The sequence below is a fragment of the Cricetulus griseus genome, chromosome 3, assembly GCF_003668045.3.
Source record: "Cricetulus griseus strain 17A/GY chromosome 3, alternate assembly CriGri-PICRH-1.0, whole genome shotgun sequence".
Classification (NCBI taxonomy): Eukaryota; Metazoa; Chordata; class Mammalia; order Rodentia; family Cricetidae; genus Cricetulus; species Cricetulus griseus.
This window is the reverse complement of record NC_048596.1, coordinates 279,969,514-279,989,374: the sequence shown is the minus strand read 5'-3', so window position 1 is coordinate 279,989,374 and position 19,861 is coordinate 279,969,514. Positions and strand designations below refer to the sequence as shown.

Sequence of the window (19,861 nt, the reverse complement as noted above, 5' to 3'; positions counted from 1 at the left end):
GTGAGTTCCAGCCTCACATTTGTGTTTATGTGTGAGGTGAGTTTCGTTTTGGGATCATATTCATTATTCCTTTGACCACTCAGTTATCTTTTGACTGCACATTCTAATTCTTTTACATTGGTATGTAATATTTATTCCTGATGTGTTGTTGTTTTCCAAACATTTTGTGTATTTTTTGTGTCTTCTTTTTGTTGTTCATCTTGTGATCTAATTGTTTTCTATTGTACTAACTTATTTAGATTAAAACTAGATGAAACTAGTCTTTTTATTGCTATCAATTCTCATTGTATGTTATTATATATGGTACTGTGTGCATACATTAAAGACATTCACTACAAACACTCCTACCCCAGACCTTTCTTCCCTCTTCTCCTAGTCCACTTTGTTATCTAAAACAAGTTACACTTTTATGTAACACATAGATACACAATTCCATGCATCTGTTTAAAATTGGGGAAGAATAAATTAAAGAAAACAAAGCTATTATCTTTCTGACACTTTAGTTCATGAAAGCTAGCATCAGAAAGACAATCACCATGCAGTTGCATCACTTTTCCTGCAGATAACTTCATTTTTATTGCTTAAAAAAAAAGAAAATATCATGCATATACACTGTATTGTCTTTATCTAGTCTTCTGTTGATGGACAGCTAGGCTGGTTCCATAACTTAATTATTGAGAACAGTACTGCCATGAGGACCAGTGGGCAAATATTTCTGCGGTGTTACCTTGAGTCCTTCATAGTTTAGTTATCTCCGTACTAACTTCTATAATAGATGAACTAGTTTATAGTCCTATCCATAGTAATTTGTCCACACTGTCAGGGGAATTTGTTATTTTTCCCCAGATATTTGTGTCTTTTTTTTTTTTTTTGAGCCACTCACCATTTGGCACATACCTGAAGGCAATGAAGACATAATGACTGTCTCTCCCCCAGAACCCACCAGGTGCCAATAATTCAGCAACGAGTATGGAGCCCCATGACTCCATCCTGGCTATTGATGGGTTCAGTCTTATGCAAGTCCCATGCAGGCAGCCACAGCTGCTGTGAGGTCACACTTGCCATGGTGGTGTCACTCCCTAGAGACATTTCACTTCTCTTCTCTGTATCTCTCAGCACTAGCATTCTTTCCAATCCCTTTTTAGAGTGTTCTGTGAGCCTTAGAGGAAAGTCAAAAGACCATCCCAGGGTGTGTCCATGTGTGGAATTGGACTCCATATAGCCATAAAAGGCACGAGGAGCGAGCTTGATGAAATAACCGTACATCAGAGAGATTACAGTTAATAACATGTTGCATAGGAGAGAGTTGGTAAAGAGAGTAGAATGTGCACATACCAGCGCCGGAAGCTAAGTAGTCAGAGGGTGCTTGTGCAAATCATTTAGCTTAGTTGCTTGACAGTGTACACACAAAAAAAGATCATCATATTGCACACAATGAGTACATGCAAATTTTAATTGCAAAACTTATTATTTTAACAGAAGCTATAGGTACTGACATGTGAAATGCAAAGAAAATTTATATGACTGAGCAAAGAATAAGTGTTATATAGAGCCTCATTTGATATAAATGGACAAAAGGAACTCAGGGTCAGGGAGATTCACTTTTTCTTCCCTCGGACAGAAGGTGCGTGGACAGAAGGCTGAGGACCACCTTGGAGGGTGATGGGGTCCTGAGTGACTTACCTGCTGGTCCAGATGACATTTGCCATTTCAGCATCAGTTCGCCTAAGGGACAAACACAGCCCTCTCCTTCCCTTCAGAAATACTGAAAGGAGAGAGAATGCCATTGGCCATTGTGTTTGGTTCTCCATCAGATGTCAGCACATGCTGTGTCCTGGACTCCATTGATCCCAGACCGTGTCCATCACCACTTTTAGGGTGGTGTCTATTGGTTGAGGGCTTGTCCATGCCAGTGCTGAGGCTTTCAGGCATAGGTAGGATTTAGGACACAGAAGTATTTCCTTCTCCTTCTTGCTCTGGAGAAGAACACTGGGACTGAGGGAGATCAGAGGTCAGGAGGAGGGCCCTAGCTTCCCACACTGACAAGATGTCCGCATCCTGGAACCTGCACATGCCGCTCCAGTTGGCCTATGTCACATACATGACAATGAGTCCATGGAGCCCAAATTCACTCCATGATTATCTACAGGAGGTTCTGCCCAACACATGGTAACCAGTAACTCTCAGGTACCATGAGAGGCATTTCTTCACTCAGTTAAGACACCAACGCAGATTCCAGTAGCCAGGGAGGGAACTGTACTCTAGAAAACCAAAGCTCATTTCCCTTAGAGAAAGCAATCTTTTCGGGCCTCTACAAACACCTGAGAGGGCTCTGCAGCTCCCACGGCACAACTGCCAGGAGAGGTCACCCTGGAAACTGCGTTGATCCTGACCTAGTGCCTCCCCTGAGACAAGGGGTTCACATCCCAATCCCACAGGGCCTTTTCACACAACCATCTCATGTTTCCTTTATTAAAACAAGGTTTTCCAAATGTCTGTCATCTCCTTGCTCTCCCTCCTCCTCCTCCTCCTCCTCCTCCTCCTCCTCCTCCTCAATTCTTCCCATTCTAAAATTTTTTTCAACTTTTTTTTTATTTGAATTAGAAATAGGATTGTTTTACATGACAATCTCAGTTCCCTTCTCCCTCCTGTCTTCCCCTACCTATCACATATCCTAAATTCTGAAGCATCTGAGGAACTTTCCCAGCCCCTCCATTGCCCAGTAACAACTCTTCACTCTGCACTTTCTATGTCAGTTTTTAGATTCCACACATAGGTGTGTGATTGTGTGGTGTTTATCTTCCCATGCCTTAACTTAGTATCCTCCGGGCATGTTGAAGATAACTGGTAATGACCAGATCTGCTTTTTAAAGAAAAAATTGTTATTGCATGGTGTAGATATACCACATTTTCTTTACATATTCTTTAGCTGATGAATAGTTAGATGCATTCCGTATTTTCTGACCAGGAGAGCGCAGATATTTTGTGACTCCATTGTTTTCAATGAGTTCTTCAGCTTCTCAGAACACAGGTACATTCCTATCTCCCAAATTAGAGGCTGAATATTTTTTGTTTACCTTTCTCTTTTAAATTGACAGGTGAAATTGTGTGCATCTTCCATGAAAAGTGTGATGTCTGCAATGTTTCTGCAAGGTGCAATAATAAATCAAGATAATTACTGTGCACAAGATCAATTGCTCTCTTTTTTTGTTTGTTTTGTTTTGTTTTTCCAGACTGGGTTTCTCTGTAGCTTTGGAGCCTGTCCTGGAACTCACTCTGTAGATCAGCCAGGCCTCAAATTCACAGTGATCTGCCTGTCTCTGACCCTCGAGTGCTGGGATTAAAGGTGTGTGCCACCACTGCCTGGCCTCAATCGTCCATTTTTAATTAGCACTGCATTCTTGTACAAAGGGGTTTCCTTGCCACATTGCTGTACATATTAGAATGCTCATGTATACCTCCTCTTTCTCACCCTTCCTGCTGCCACTTCTTCTTCCAAATGTATAGTAAGCCTCCTTCTACTTTTGAGTCTTTCTTCCACACCCAAGAAAGAACACATGTGACCTCTGAGTTTGTCGCTGGATAAACCAGGGTGTGTGTGTAGCACACTTTCTGATTGTTTTTCCAGTTCATGGTACCCGTGACTGATTCTGCAGTAGGCTGTTATGAGTCTTTCCATAACAAACACAGGTTTAAGGCTTCTCTATTGTAGGCTGACTTAAACTCTTTTGGGTTCATACTCAAAAATGATATGGATAGGATATATGATAGAGTTACTTTGTTTTTCTTTACTGGCCTTAACGCTGACTTCCATGTGGCTGCACTGCTTATAATCCCAGCAGCAACAGAAGAGAAATTCTTTCTTTCTGGACCTATGCAAGCATTTGTTATATTTGTATGTGTGCACATGTATGTGTGTGGGGTATGTGCATGTGTGTCTGTATGTGGGGGGTTGTGTGCATGTGTGTCTCCATATGTGTTTGTGTATGTGGTTTGTGTTTATATATGATGTGTATGTCTCTGTGTGTAAATGTGTATGTATACATGGTGTGTGTGTGTGTGTGTGTGTGTGTGTGTGTATGTGTGTTTATGGTGTGTGTGTGTGTATGTGTGTTTATGGGGTGTGTGTATGTGTGTGTATGAGTGTTTATGGTGTTTGTGTGTGTGTGTGCGCGTGTGCGTGTGCGTGTGCGTGTGTGTGTGTGTGTGTGTGTGTGTGTGTGTGTGTGTGTGTGTATGTGTGTTTATGATGTGTGTTTATGGTGTGTGTGTGTGTGTATGTGTGTTTATGGTGTGTGTTTATGGTGTGTGTATGTGTGTGTGTGTGTGTGTGTGTGTGTTTATGGTATGTGTGTGTGTGTATGTGTGTTTATGGTATGTGTGTGTGTATGTGTGTTTATGGTGTGTGTGTGTGTTTATGTGTGTTTATGGTGTGTGTGTGTGTGTATGTGTGTTTATGGTGTGTGTGTGTGTTTATGTGTGTTTATGGTGTGTGTGCGTGTGTGTATGTGTGTTTATGGTGTGTGTTTATGGTGTGTGTGTATGTGTATGTGTGTTTATGGTGTGTGTTTATGGTGTGTATGTGTGTGTGTGTGTGTGTGTGTGTGTGTATGTGTGTTTATGGTGTGTGTGTGTGTGTGTGTTTATGGTGTGTGTGTGTGTGTGTGTGTGTGTGTGTGTGTGTGTCTGAGGCCCTGAAACTGGCTGAGACCCACAACAAAATGGAAGGCTGTTTCTGATTCTGAGAATCTACAGTTGCAGGGAACAACTGCTCTACTGAACAGGTAAAATGCTTCTTGCCAAGGGATTTAGTTGTGCTACAACGAGCAAGCAGTAAGCTTTGGGTATTGTACCTCATGGCCAAACTACTCAACAATTTGCAGTTTAGGGGTGGTGGTCACTGGATGAGCACCATACTCCAAGTGAGAGTACAAAGAAATAGTGTAGCACTGACTGAAGACTGATTTAAGGGTCCCCTGCTAACCTTGGGCTAAGTACACTTAAAGGTGTTGACTCACCGGGATGGGGCCGGTCAAACCAGGCTTCTTTTTTGTCTTGACTGTTTTTCTTATGAGTCCAGGAATGCCCTCTCAACGTGCCAGATATTTGGATCATAGGGTCATTCAAAATAGAAAATATCCCATACATACTTCCAAGCTGCCAGACACCCCATGCCAACAGCTCACATGAACTACTCTAGTGTGGCTGCAGGTACCCTGTGTCTGTGTGGCTTGTGTTTCTGCATGGTCCACAATTCTCTTGGGATGGGAGTAAGTGGTAGGAATTTGGGCAAGAAAACAGGTCTTTAGGTTAGGAAGATAACATGACTAAAAGCTGATGATGTCATTCCAGATTCAAGAGACTGAATTCAAAGAGAAGACAGAGAAAAGAAGGAGTAGCACTCTGTGTGTCTGTATGCACAAATCCAGGTATGTTCACACTTGCACGTACATACTCGTAGGATATGTGTGTATGTGCATATATGTATGTGCATTGCACACCTGCATGTGAAGGCCAAAGTCTGAGGCTGGGTATCCTCCACAGTTGCTCTCCATTTTCTGAAAAAGGGTGTCTCACTGGACCCAGAGCTGGATAACTCAGCTAGTCCAGCTGGCCAGATAGTGCAAGGAATTGCCTGCCTCTCCTCTGACTCCCAACTCCAGTGTTGCCGGCCTGGGCAGCATACCAGATGTTATGTGACTCCAGTGACTCCAGTGTTGCACACCTGTTGCTTCCTAGAAAATGCACACGCTCCCGGGGAGAGAAAGGACATCGCAGAGAGGGTTGACTGTACAGGGTTGGGGAAGGAGACATTACCCTGAATCTGGAGGAATTGGTATAAGGGTATATTTATTCTTTCACTAAAGTGACTTAAAATGGATTCTTTACTTGTTATTTATATCAGGATACAGGTTAGAAGCTCAGATGTGGACTGGATGCTCAGTGGCTAACAGCACTGGCTGCTCTTCCAGAGGACTTGGATTCAGTTCCCAGCACCCACATGGCAGCTCACAGCTGTCTGTAACTCCAGTTCCAGTGGATCTGGCAGCCTCACACAGACACACATGCAGGTAAAACACCAATGCATATGACTTTTTAAAAAAATAATAAATCTATTTTATAAAGGTTAACTCAAATGCTTTATTCCTTTCACTATGGTGTTAAGCTGGACTCAGGTCCACCCTTGCAAAAAAAAAAAAAATGTACTACAGGAAGTTTAGGCTATAAGTTCCTGCTTCCTTACTCCTTTATTTATTTATTTTAATTTTTTTTATTTTGAGACAGAGTCTCACTATGTTGTACCCTGACAGGCCTAGAACTCATTATATTAACCAGCCTAGCTTGGAAGTCACAGCGATGTTCCTGCCTCTGCTTCCTGGGTGCTGAGATTAAATGTCCATCCCACCATACCCTACTAGTTTTGGATTTCATTGGTTTATTTTTCCTTTTGGTTCCTTTGCAAAGAAAATTGGCTCTAGTTGGCTGGTTCATGTTCATTATCTGGTTCAGGATTCTGATTTATACTTTATCCTTATTGGCTTATCAATTACACAGGAGTTTGGTAGTCCTTTGAATGGCACCTGAAGCAAAAGAAGGAGCTATGTCCAAGACATGAGTGTCAGCCTGGATAACTGGTTTCCCAAGGCCAACTCTTAAAAGCCTTCAGGCTCTGATAAAATAATGGCTGAGAACTGACAGGAAGAATGTTCTGTGTCACTTCAGGTGTCAAATAGCTTTTTGGTGAAGCAACATTTTGTGATAACTGTGCTTGAGTTGTCACTGGTCTATGATAGGGGCATTTGGCAACAGCCTTATCTTGAACATTTTCAGTTAGGGTTTACAGTAGCTCTGTGCCTGGGACCACACTACACTTGGTACCTGCAGAAGATAAGGAATGAAAAGATTTTGACAAAGTTCCTTAAATAAGCTCGGAGTCTGCACCTGGACACATAGCAAAAATACAACTCCAGGACACCCTGGGACACAGTAGAAACATTTCACTGTCACAACAATGGGGCTTCTTCATGGGTGAAACAAAGGCCCAAACAGAGGTCTCCCCTGTGCTCCCCAGTGTCACCAGATGCCATATTTAAAGGACTTATTTATACACAGTACCAAATTTTTCAGAAACTTCTTATAAGGCCATTGGCCAGAAATTGACCATGCTTAGAAGACATAGGGAATTCCTGGAGTGCAGAAAAGATTCCACGCATTGAAAGAATGGGAAATGTGAATGTCCCGGGAAGGAATTCCAGAACAAACATTCAGCAGGAGTTCCTTGGGGAGGTGATTTTGTGATGGGTTTTAGTTAATGTGTCTAGAGATCTCAAATGGAAATTGAAGTTGATCAAGACCATTTTTCCCCACAGTCACCATCCTGCGTCCACACTGCCCCTTGCCCTGTGGAGTCTCCTTCTTCCTATCATTTCTCACAAGACAGAGGCAGAAGAGAAGGAAGACATGAGTGACAAGATCCTGCTGCTCACTGCTGACAGCCCAGCACGTGACTGAGGAGCACACTCAAGCTTTCTACAGAGCCCATCACTGACACCCAGTGTGCACGCAGCTCCTGTGCTGAGTGTCCTGCCTGCCACCTTTTCAAAACCAACACTGGGTTCTCCAGAGACCACACTCTCAAACCAAGCTTTTCTTCTCAAGGTGTCTCCTACCTGGCATCTTCCCAGTATGGAGGCACCCACCGTGACACCACACAAACAACCCACAGGTGCCACCAAACTCTGGAAAGCTCCATAGTGCCTTACCTCACTGTTGAGGAGTTCATACAGGAGGACTGTTATCTACACATCTCCAACCCTCCCTCCCCACTTCAGTATCTCCTGTGACCTCCATGTTTGGGGATTGCCTTCCCCTAAAGATTCTTAGTAACCCAGTTGCCATCCTCCCTGACACTGGGAGAATGATCTCAGAGTCTGTAAGCACCAGGAGACCCACCTTAGCTGTGGACTAAGCAGAAACACTGGGCTAGAATTTAACTAACTGCTCATGGGCCCAACTGGTAAGGATTTTGTTAAAATCTCTAATTCTAATAGAAAGCAGGGTTTTGTTGGAAATCCACACACAGTTAGCTAGAACCTTCTTCCCTGAGCCAATTGCTAAGCCCTCTGTCAGAGAGAGCACTTTCTCAGCAAATGTCACTAGACTCACACACTGTAATTTCCTGAAGCAAGGGCCCACTGCTCTCTTCCTCACAGTCCACAAAGGCAGCCCACAACTAATGCCCCAGGACAGGGTGGACATCAATGTCAGTGTGTGTCTAAAGTCCCACAGCCTGGAGGTCCAGTCCAATTGCCCAGCCAGTCATTCAGGGAGGAGTAAGTGGACAGGAACTCTGTCCTGGAGCCACAGATTTGGGATTTAAAGCCTGAATCCACATGCAGCTTGAACAGAGCCTGGGATCTCAGCAACCTCTGAAGGCCTGAGACTGTGAAGAACACCTGCCAAACTGTGGACATCCCAGGTGAGCCCCAAAGCTCTCCCAAGACAGACTTGGAACTGCCATGGAGGAGCACCCTAGAGAGACTCCCTAGGGAGAAGCTCAATGTAGCCCCCTCAGAAATGAGAATGTCAACTCAACCTGGGTAGACTTTGGTGTAAAGGTACAGAGTAGGATCAATAGGGTTCTCAAATGTCAGCCAACATTTCAGGGATCCTATGTTGTTCGGTGTCTGTGTAAGTTGAAAGTCAAGGCCAGAGCACAGGAGGTGCCATCTTGTCCCCCAAACTGTAGCTGCCATGGGTATAAGTCCAGTAGTAACAGAAAACATCATTAGGTGCATTGCTGCCAAAATAATCCACAGGTCTACCATGGCAGATTGGGGAGGTAAACATTTGGCATGCCTTTTGTCAATTGCCCTATATCACATGTTGCATCAAAATCTTATTAAGACTTGAGCCTTCAGTCTCATATATACAGGAGGCTCTGCCAGGTCTCATAAGTCTAAGACCAATGACTTAGCCTTGTGACTGGTCCTCATTGAGACAATGAGATGGGGTTCTAAAGGTTCATCCCAGTTATGAGGAAGACATATCCCTAGCTGTTATCCTTGCAAGATTTTCCAGGGAAGACATCCCAGAAAAGTTTAAGAGGGGGAGAAGCCAAGGCATAGTGGCTCTCCAAGTGTTCACTGGCCAAGAGGAAAGATGTCTGGTACCCTCAGCTCATGCAGATTTCTTTGTATGTGCTATGGATCACAGTGTGCATAAGTCTTGTTTAACTTACCTGGCCTCAATTAAAAAAAAAACGGCACAAAACCTGAGACAACCATGTCTTAAGAGGTTAACTGTTGCTTTAAGCTTCTGGACCAATAGATGTATCTAGAGTGATGAGCTAAGTGCACAGTGCATATACACTCCAAACCCTGGAGCCTGGGCAATTCTCATTTTTTTTATTGATGGAATGCCTCTACATCTGTGCTAGAAAACAAATGCATCCTTGGTCTTTTCACCAAGGGTAAATCATTGGTGTAGGGTTTGAGGAATTTCATTCCATGGGGCAACCTGAGTTTCTGAGGTAGAAATAGGAAGTTTTATTGAAGCACTGATGCCATCAGAATCTCAATTTTTTTCTCCATCTCTAGGTTCTGCGAGCATGATTCCTATTTTATTCTTGGCCACTCTTTGCTTAGGGGTGGTCTCAGCTGCTCCAACCCATGATCCCAGTTTGGATGCTGAGTGGCATGAATGGAAGACACAGCATGGGAAAACATACGTCATGGTTGGTGCCATAAACACTACCCAGAGGCAACACAGAGATAATGGTCCTTGCTGTGGAAATTTTATATGGAGTTGACATCATGAAATCCAGTTACTCCCTAGCATGATCACCATATATGAGCACTGATGCAAACCACCCTATCGACAAGGGGTCTGGATCGTGGCTTCCAGAGGTGTACAGCTTCTCTTGATTCTCACCATCTGTAGCAGCAGGTCCACTAAGGGAGCGAGGGTTGGGCTTAATGTAGTAGAATGACCACACACTGGATTTATTCCAGGATGAAGAAGGACAGAAGAGAGCAGTGTGGGAGAACAACAGGAAAATGATCGAGCTGCATAATGAGGACTACACTAAGGGGAAGCATGGCTTCCACTTGGAGATGAATGCCTTTGGTGACTTGGTGAGTGTGACATGGATTACAGAACATGATTTCTTCTCTTCAGTTCTTTGTGAGTCGTCTCTCCCTTTGCAATGATTTGTCTAATTTTTCTTGAAGACCAATACAGAATTCAGGCAATTAATGACTGGCTTTCAAAGCATGGGAACCACAGAGATGAACGTATTCCAGGAGCCTCGGCTGGGTGATGTCCCCAAGTCTGTGGATTGGAGAAAGCATGGCTATGTGACTCCTGTGAAAGACCAGGTAGGACTTGTCACATTCTCGGTATCATCGTCCAATAGGAAGCTTGGAAGGAAATGTCTTCCTTGTCTCACTAACTGTGGATCTGCAGACACTTCAACGTGAAATTATTATATTGTGCAAATTGCTATCAAATGTCTGTATCAATTTCTGTATTAATTTTGTAGGTGACAGCTTTTTCTTTCTTTTTAGGGTAGTTGTGGTGCTTGTTGGGCATTTAGCGCTGTTGGTTCCTTAGTGGGACAAATGTTCTGGAAAACAGGGAAACTGGTCCCTCTGAGTGAACAGAACCTAGTGGACTGCTCCTGGTCACATGGCAACATTGGCTGTCATGGTGGCTTGATGCAAAATGCTTTCCAGTATGTGATGGACAATGGAGGTTTGGACACCAGTGAGTCTTATCCTTATGAATCACGGGTAAGTAGGAATCCTACCTTGTCATTCCAGCTCAGGTCTTAAGAAGCAGAACAATCGTGCAGACAATACCCTGTCCTAAGAACTCATCTTTCCATGATAGGATCCATTCTATTAAATCCTCAGTGCTGCCATTAAAGTGTCAGCCTTTGCATGCTGGTCTGATTCCACGGCTTCCATGTAGCTGCCCTTGCTTCTGTTCACATGGAGTATATGCAAACCATTCCACAAATAGTACAGATTTCTCCACTGTGAAAATTTATTATCAATAGGAAATCTATAGGCTGTCGTGGAAGATGCATGAGCTGGTTTCTGCCAGCTTGTCAGGACTTGCGACATTTTACATAAACTTGGAGATCCTCAGGAGCAATACTGTGTCCCTGTGGTTCTGACTCATGGTCCCCAGAAAGTAGATGGCAATGACCATGATTTTTGTTTTACCTTTGTCTTTCAAAGAATACAACCTGCCGGTACAATCCTGAAAATTCTGCTGCTAATGTCACGGGCTTTGTGAAAATCCCAGCAAATGAATATTCCCTGATGAAGGCTGTGGCCATCGTGGGGCCCATCTCAGCCGCAATTGATACTAAGCACCATTCTTTCCAGTTCTACAGGGGTGGTAAGCGGTCTTCTTCTCAGTAATCACAGAGAAGGGTGTAGCCTCCACAGCTCACCCACTTGATGATGTGTTTGATTTTGCTTGACATTAAGAACAATCCTATGAACTTGTGTCCAGCACAGTTGCTGAATCTTTATGATTTTAAAAAGATATTCCACTTTTGTAGGGTAGTCTAAGGGGGGGGCTTCTTGATTCCTGTATTTTGTATTTTGTTTAGTTTCCATGGACTGACACACTTTGTAAGAGGTCGAGGTTTCTTGTATCCATACTAACCTTTATTTCTATTATGATACATAAGCACTTATGTCCCATGGCTTGCTAACACAAAATCATTCCTGTCTGTATGTCATTGCACCAAAATTAGAAATGTTTCCATTACTTTGGGTGACAGAAGTCACTGTGGGGTCACTGGAGCATCTCATTCAGCTTTGATTTTATCTGCCAGGCATGTATTATGAGCCAGAATGTAGCAGCAGTAATCTGGATCACGCCGTCCTGGTGGTTGGCTATGGTGAGGAGTCAGATGGCAGGAAATACTGGCTGGTCAAGAACAGGTAAAAATAGCCAAAACATTTATGTTTGAAACACTAAAGGGAAGTACTGTCTGCAGGCAGTATTTGGGTGCAGGTTTCAGCAATTTACCCCACATAATTTCAATACAGAAGTTTTATAGTGTTTATAATGATAAGACTGTCAAAAGAGGTGACCATCTGCCTTCTCTCATCCTGTCTGTCAAGTGTGACCTCTGTCTGTGTTTCAATTGGGAGTTAATGTAGTAAAGCTTCTGTGTTGTGCTCTTCCTACTGAATGGTGAATATGCTCTTCTTTCAGCTGGGGTACATATTGGGGCATGAATGGCTACATAAAGATGGCCAGAGACCGGAACAACAACTGTGGAATTGCTACATATGCCATGTACCCTACTGTGTGAGCTTCTAGACAGCAACAAGGAAGAAGTGGGAACAGCATGTACAGAGCAGATCTTCCCCCTTCACAGACCAGTCTCTGCTGTGGGGGTAATGACAGCTGAGTCACTGAAGGTCCGTGCTATGGTATGAAATTCTGGGACATTTCCTCTGGTTAAATGTGACTGCCACTCTGCTGCTATAATCAGCTTTGTATCAGTGAGTTCTGATGTTTCACTTTGTATAATATGTACACAATTTTTATAAAAAAAAAACAAAAACCTATGTATAAACGACTGATTCCTTGCATCTTGCTATGGTGGTTTCTCCTAGTCACACATGCAATCAGGCATAGTGAAGGTGGTAACAGTGTTGTGTTTAGGGGAAAGGAAAGATGACTCTGTCCTCAGGTCAATATTGCAACCATGATCAGATTTTGAGGTACTCACCACCAACCAGAGTCTGAAAACACATGAAACTTTTGGAGTCTTAAAGTTTTAATTCACACATATTTTTAAAGGTTAAATTATTTGCCATTCTGTGTAGTGAGATGGCACTTTGGGCTGTTCCATTGAACTGGGTCTGAGCCTTAATCCCCTTTTGAGACATCAGTCCTGTGTTCTGGTGGCCCTGTCACCCTGTAGAAGCCATCTGTAGCCAGATCTACAGTCACAGGAGGCTTACATGCTGAAGTGACATTTTCATAACTGGGCTTTGCAATGCAGAAGCGTGGAAACTTCTTTTCTTTCACTTTCTTCATAGTTACCTTTGCTATCTCTTAGCATGAGGAACAAATATGCATGGGCTCAGAGATCCAATGAACCAGCCATCTCCAAACTGCAGAAGAAACACAGCTTATCCTGTCCCCAGGCATTTGATGGTTGAAAAAGGGGGGAGGGGAACGTCCATGCAGATTCCAAAGCAGCTTATCTAAGGGGTACAGTTAACTTACCCATCCTGCCTTTAAAGACGCCTGCTGCAACTCTCCCGTCATTAGCTACACAACAACAAGCTTTGAAGTGGACATCTGTTCTCTCTTGAACTCTGGTCAATGAGTGACTGTGTCATGTGCACCGATCACCATGCGACTAGAATTTGAGACACCACCTCTCCAGCATTAAATATATCCTGCTATAGCTGATTTTAGTCATCTAAATCACATGTACTGTTTCTTCCTACAAATTCAATCCTTATACATTCTTACACAAGGTCCATAAGGGGCAGAGCAGAGTAGGATCAGAAATCTGGGCTCTTCACCTTGCTGCCTGTGGTGCCCACGCTGTGCACTGCAGGCCATGGTGTACCGTGAGATTAATTTGAGATGTGGACTCATTACCATCTCACTGGCCAAGCCTCAACCTGTGGTGAGATGTAGGCTCTGATACCTGAAGGTCAGAGAGGGAAGAACAAGTTCAGTAGGCCTTAAGAAGTGACTGTTAACCTTGTCCATGGGAGAGAAAGACAGAAAGAATGGTGACTGTGCCCAGGCCCAGAGCTTGGGAACAGAGGTGCAGGTGGTGAGTGCAGCAGGGTGTGGTCAGAGAGGGTAATTCAGGATGGAGTGGGGAGTTTAGTTTGACCTAGGCCTGTGAGGCAGGGAGGTGTGAAGATAGATTGCATAGGGTCAGAACTCCCTCTGACTCTCCAGCTTCAGCCTCAAGGCTTGGGGGAAGCTGGAGCCCTGCTAGCAGGAGTCCCTGACAGTGAGGCAAGGTGTGCAGGTATTTTCTGGCCTTAAATAGGCTCTGGTACTCTGTGAGCAGGAAAGAAATGGCAGCAGAAATCCCCAAATAGGTGCTTAAAGCAAGTTGTTAAAAGTCACGAAGTGAGTAGCACCTGTCCTCCAAGCCTGCCTCGGTGATCTATTGGAAGGTTCTAGATCACCAATCTTCACTGAGTTCTCTTTCCCAGCTGGCCTCAACCTGTACTACTTTCCAGAGGTCTCTCTTCCTGTCAGCCTTTGGGCTCTAACTGAAACATCCTTGAGACTGACAGGAAGAAGAATCTCCGCTGCCCCATGTGTTTGTCAGGTTTTGGTAAGGTGATACTTTGTAAACACTGTACCTCAGCCTCTTCACACAAATGGCTTCTTTTGGCTTGTGGCCAAGCATCAACACAATTACCTCAGATACTGTCTGTTAGAGTTTTCACAGTACCTAGTGTGGGGATGACATTGCATGTGGTAATACATTGTTTATGACTTATTAACGCTACTGGAGATCAAAAGAGCAAAGCAGCCATACAGGTTAGCCATAGAAGCCAGGCACACACCTTTAATCCCAGCACTAGAGAGATATAAAAGATAGGAGCAGGCTCTTCAGTAGTCAGTCTCAGAATTCTCCAGCCTTGTTGAGGAGAACATACCAGTCTGAGTGAATTTGAGGAGTAGTGAAGTCGGGAGCAGTTTGAAGATTGCCCCTTTGGCTTGAGCTGAGGTAGAGATAAGAGCTAGCAGCTGGCCATTTTGCTTCTCTGATCTTCAGCTTGAAGCTTGACCCCCAATGTCAGTCTCTGGGTCTTTTATTTATCATGTTACAACTGCACTTGGTGCTTGACAAGAGATAAGAAAGGAGCAGAATCCATGATAAAGTGCCCCGTTGTAGTCTGCAGTGCACGGAGAGAATCTGAGTTGAGGTAAGTCACACAGGGCACAGTAAATTCATTGTCACTCATAATGAAGATTCCAAAAGGGTGAAACAAAGGCCTGAACAAAATGTCTCCCCAGTGCACCATACACACACTTGTCATCAAATGCCATATTTAAAGGCTTTATTTCTTCACAGAACCAAATTTTTCAGAAACATCTTATAAGGCCATTGGCCAGAAATTGACCATGCTTAGAAGACTTAGGGAATTCCCGGACTATAGAAAAGATTCCACGCATTGAAAGAATGGGAAATGTGAATGTCCCGGGAAGGAATTCCAGAACAAACATTCAGCAGGAGTTCCTTGGGGAGGTGATTTTGTGATGGGTTTTAGTTAATGTGTCTAGAGATCTCAAATGGAAATTGAAGTTGATCAAGACCATTTTTCCCCACAGTCACCATCCTGTGTCCACACTGCCCCTTGCCCTGTGGAGTCTCCTTCTTCCTATCATTTCTCACAAGACAGAGGCAGAAGAGAAGGAAGACATGAGTGACAAGATCCTGCTGCTCACTGCTGACAGCCCAGCACGTGACTGAGGAGCACACTCAAGCTTTCTACAGAGCCCATCACTGACACCCAGTGTGCACGCAGCTCCTGTGCTGAGTGTCCTGCCTGCCACCTTTTCAAAACCAATACTGGGTTCTCCAGAGACCACACCCCAGACCAAGCTTGTCTTCTCAAGGTGCCTCCTACCTGGCATCTTCCCAGTATGGAGTCACCCACCGTGACACCACACAAACAACCCACAGGTGCCACCAAACTCTGGAAAACTCCATAGTGCCTTACCTCACTGTTGAGGAGTTCATACAGGAGGACTGTTATCTACACATCTCCAACCCTCCCTCCCCACTTCAGTATCTCCTGTGACCTCCCACCACCTCTCTCAAATCCAGGGCCTCTTCCTCTATAAATGTAAATTATGTGTTTACATTAAAACCTACAGAATATATTTAGAGTGGCTGGTGTGTACATGTGTTCAAAGCTAACCACCTGGGGTTTTGTAATTTATCCAGGGACCTGTACTTGCACAAGACTGATCCTCCCTCTCAGCAGCCATTGATTGCCCGGGGTTCTTCATCTGAGAGTGAAGCCTTGTGAAATTTACCACACCTTTCTGGCATTTCATGGGCTTTGCTGCTGCATAGAGATGTTTGCGTATTTTCCTTAGCAAGTTGCCTAGCATGTTTGGCAATGAAAAATATCATACATGATTTGGGGATCTATTAGACACCTTTGACCAATGACACGAAGGAGATTCCCTGTTTGTAACCCTGACACTGCAATTTATCTTAGTCTATGGCTCTTTGGAGAAGCATCATCATCCCATGTGACAGACTCCATTGAACACACACACACACACACACACACACACACACACACACACACACACATTGTGTGTGGATTTTTAAGAAAATATAAGATGACGTTTCCCTATGGGTTTTTTCAGTGACCCTTGGTGTTATTCACCTCTGCTCCTTCCCTCACTGTCTTCATTACCCTCCCTCCAGGAGCCTTTGTTAAAGTACCCCCTATTTGTCTCAGCCCCCCAAAACGCCTGCTATCCCTCTCTAGAGCTCATTTCCCATCCTAGGTTCCATTGTTACTTTCCTACTTTCTGCCAACACTCCAGATCACATTCTCACATCCAGACTCAGAACTGGGATCCACAAATGAGAGAGGGCATGAAGCATTTGTCTTCCTGGTCTGGGTGCCCTCGCTCACTATAATGGTGTCTGCTTCCTTTCATTTACCTGCAAATTTTCATTGCCACATTGAGGTGGAGCAGTTTTGAGGTAAGGTCTCAGTAAGTAACCCTGGCTAGACTGGTACTCACTAAGTAGATGTATTGACTAGTTTTACATCACCTTGACACAAGCATGTGTCATCAGAGAGGAAGGAGCCGCAGTTGAGAAAATGCCTCCATAAGATCAAGTTATAGTCAAACCTGTAGGGGATTTTCTTTGTTAGTGATTGACAGGGAAGGGCCCAGTCCATTGTGGGTCTTTGGCTGGTAGATCTGGGTTCTATAGGAAAGCAGGCTGAGCAAGCGGGGGGAAGCAAGCCAGTAAGCAGCTCCCCTCCATGGCTTCTGCATCAGCTCCTGCCCAGTTAGAGTCCCTGTGCTGACTTGATTCAAGAATGAACACTGATGTGGAAGTGTAAGCCAAATCAGCCCTGTGGTTTGGTCATGGTACCTTATCACAGCAATGACAAGTCCTTAACAGTAGACCAGGCTGGGTGGAACTCAGAGATGCACCTGCGTCTGCAGCCTAGTGATGTGCTAGAATTGAAGGCTGTACCCATGCTCTCACTTTTCCTTATGATGGGTGCAATAGCATTTCATGATGCATATGAATACCATCTTACCATCATTCACAATTCAGGACGATTAGAATGCTTACATTTACAACTTGCCACCTACTGTGAACATGTCTGAGAAAAACCTTCCAGGCACGTGGCTAGAAAGATAGGGAGAAGACAAAGAGTAGATTTTCAACTAACATTTAGAGAATTACCTACTCTGATTTGCATAGAGAACTAACATTTAGAGAATGACCTACTCTGATTTGCATAGGGTCTGCACCAGATTGCGTTCCCACCAGAACTGAGTAAGTGTTCCCTTTTATCCTTATCCACAGCAAATTTATTGTCTTCTTTTTGAAACCAGCCATTATGAATGGGTTCAGATGAAATTTAAAAGTAGTTTTAATTTGCATTTCCCTATTTTCTATTGTTGTTAACACTTTTAAAGATATTTCTTAGCCACTTTTATTTTTGCTGTACAAATCTACACCTGTTTTTTATTTATTTTTTGTTTACTCTTCTCTAAACAATAATCCTGACCACAGCTTCCCCTGCTAAATTCCTCCAAGTTCCCACCCACCCACCTCCTCTCTCCCACAGATCCACCCCACCAGTATCCCCCCCAAAAAAGCAGGTCTCACACACAGAACAATAAAGATACAGTAAGGTAGGACACAACCCCTCACATCAAGACACCCTAACCCTCACATCACATCCCTAATTGGGAGAGGCAACCCAATAGGAGAAAAGGGGGTCCCAACAACAGGTGAAAGAGTTAGAGACAGCCTCACTCTCACTGTCGTGTATAGCAGCATCTTGTTCTACCAGTGGACTTGGGGTGGTGGCCACAACTTAGGGCATGGCTTCAGGTGTGCAGACCTGACCCCTTATAAGGAAGAAGAGAGGCACTCTCGGCACTCACTCTCTCTCTCTCTCTCTCTCTCTCTCTCTCTCTCTCTCTCTCTCTCTCTCTTTCTCGTTGTAGTTAGAGCACTCCCTTACCATCATTGGTCCCTCCAAACACCAGGTGAACAGTCATATGTGTATAAGGAGGACCTTGCCCAGAACCATGCAGACTCCATGATTTCTGCTCCAGTCTCTGGGAGGCCCCACAAGCCCTGCTTAGTTGATTCTGTGAGTCTCGCTCTCCCAGATATATCTGATTTTTAATTGGATCCTTTGTTTTCTTGACTCCATTGGAGTTCATGGTATAGTCTGGATAGTAAACCAGCAAGCTCATTAGATCCATGGATAAGACAGGAATCACAAAACCTACGTGTAATGAATGGGGTTATGGTTCCCCATCTCTCAGTTTGACTGTAGGTTCCTGGAGTATAAGGTAAACACCAGTGTTTAGACCATTTGCTTCTTGTTCATAGAGCATGGCAGGAGAGAAAATCAAGAGGGGTACAGGGAAAGTTAGCAGGAGCCTCATTTCCTCCATGAAGCTGCTGCACTTTCTTTCGCCTGAGATCCATCCCATCACAACCCTGTCACATTTTATACAAGGAATACTGTGCAAAAGTCACTGCATAGGAAATGACGGCAAGTCTCTGTCCCTGACATTGGCCTGAAGAATCCAAGGAAAGCTTGAAGACCCATCATTTTTGCCACTCTGAACTCAGGCCCATTCCTTAAACCAGCAGATTTTACAATTTCTCACCATTTTAGGGAAACCTCAAATTCATTCATAGGTTCATGGCTTCTCCTGAGAAAGAAAAGCTTCCTGGAACACAGGTGTAAATGGAAGAAAGCTTGCTGAGCACCTTCTGGTGGGTGGGGACAAGCTCTACCAGTTCTTGGTGACAGAGAGTGGTCCACAAGTCCACAAGTCGGCCCAAGTTCAACACACTCTAGGGTAGTACAATGGGATTCTAAACATGTGTCAATGGCCAAGGACACAACCATCTACAGTGCAGAGTTTCCAAGAGTGCATTACATTACAGTGCATTAACCATTAACTCATGGTTAATGAGGCTGGCCTTTGGATATTATTTCATTTCTCAAGGATAAGCCAATTATTGAGGAGAAAATTCTGGATATGACTGCCTGGATCTAAATGTGATGTTCAATTTTTCTCTCAGTCTTCCTTTTATATTTTTATATATATTATTTGATGTGGATGAGTGTTTTACCTGCATGTATGTCTGTGTACCATGTGCATACCCAAATGTTTCACTCAATCTTATACAGCTGGGGTGGTCACTACAGCTTTCAGAGAATAAAACTGAGGGCCTATTCTTTCTCCCATTCAGCCTTTCTGTCTCCTGAAGCCAAGGCTGGAGCTGCCGATGCTCCCCAGCTGCTACAGGAGATGAGTAAGCACATGGGGTATCGTAAGACCATTCCAGCCAGGGGCTCCTCAGTTATGCTTTATCCTTTCCTTTCAATGCAGACACTGAGGACATAAAGTCTAAGAATAGAAATCTGGAGACTTTCTGAAACATGAGGTATCATAGCTCAGGAATTTGAGGAAAATATTCTTCTTTTTGAAGTTCATATTCCAACACAGTTAGAATAAATATAGGAAGAATAGAAGATTTCTGATATTGCAGAGAGTAAAATACAGATGAAAAGGTCCTGAAGAACTGGAGCTC

The 19,861-nt window shown here is 43.9% G+C and overlaps 2 protein-coding genes across 2 annotated transcripts in view; both read left to right on the top strand.

Annotated features, from left to right (window-relative positions):
- Testin-2 overlaps window positions 1-19,861 on the top strand; it is a 66,738-nt gene that overhangs the window by 36,518 nt on the left and 10,359 nt on the right. The window lies entirely within an intron of this gene.
- Window positions 9,611-12,340, top strand: LOC100765210 (cathepsin L1). The gene is made up of 7 exons (XM_035443027.1): window positions 9,611-9,736; window positions 10,014-10,136; window positions 10,233-10,379; window positions 10,569-10,793; window positions 11,247-11,409; window positions 11,855-11,963; window positions 12,241-12,340. The coding sequence occupies exons 1-7, from the start codon at window positions 9,611-9,613 to the stop codon at window positions 12,338-12,340; spliced, it is 993 nt and encodes a 330-aa protein (XP_035298918.1).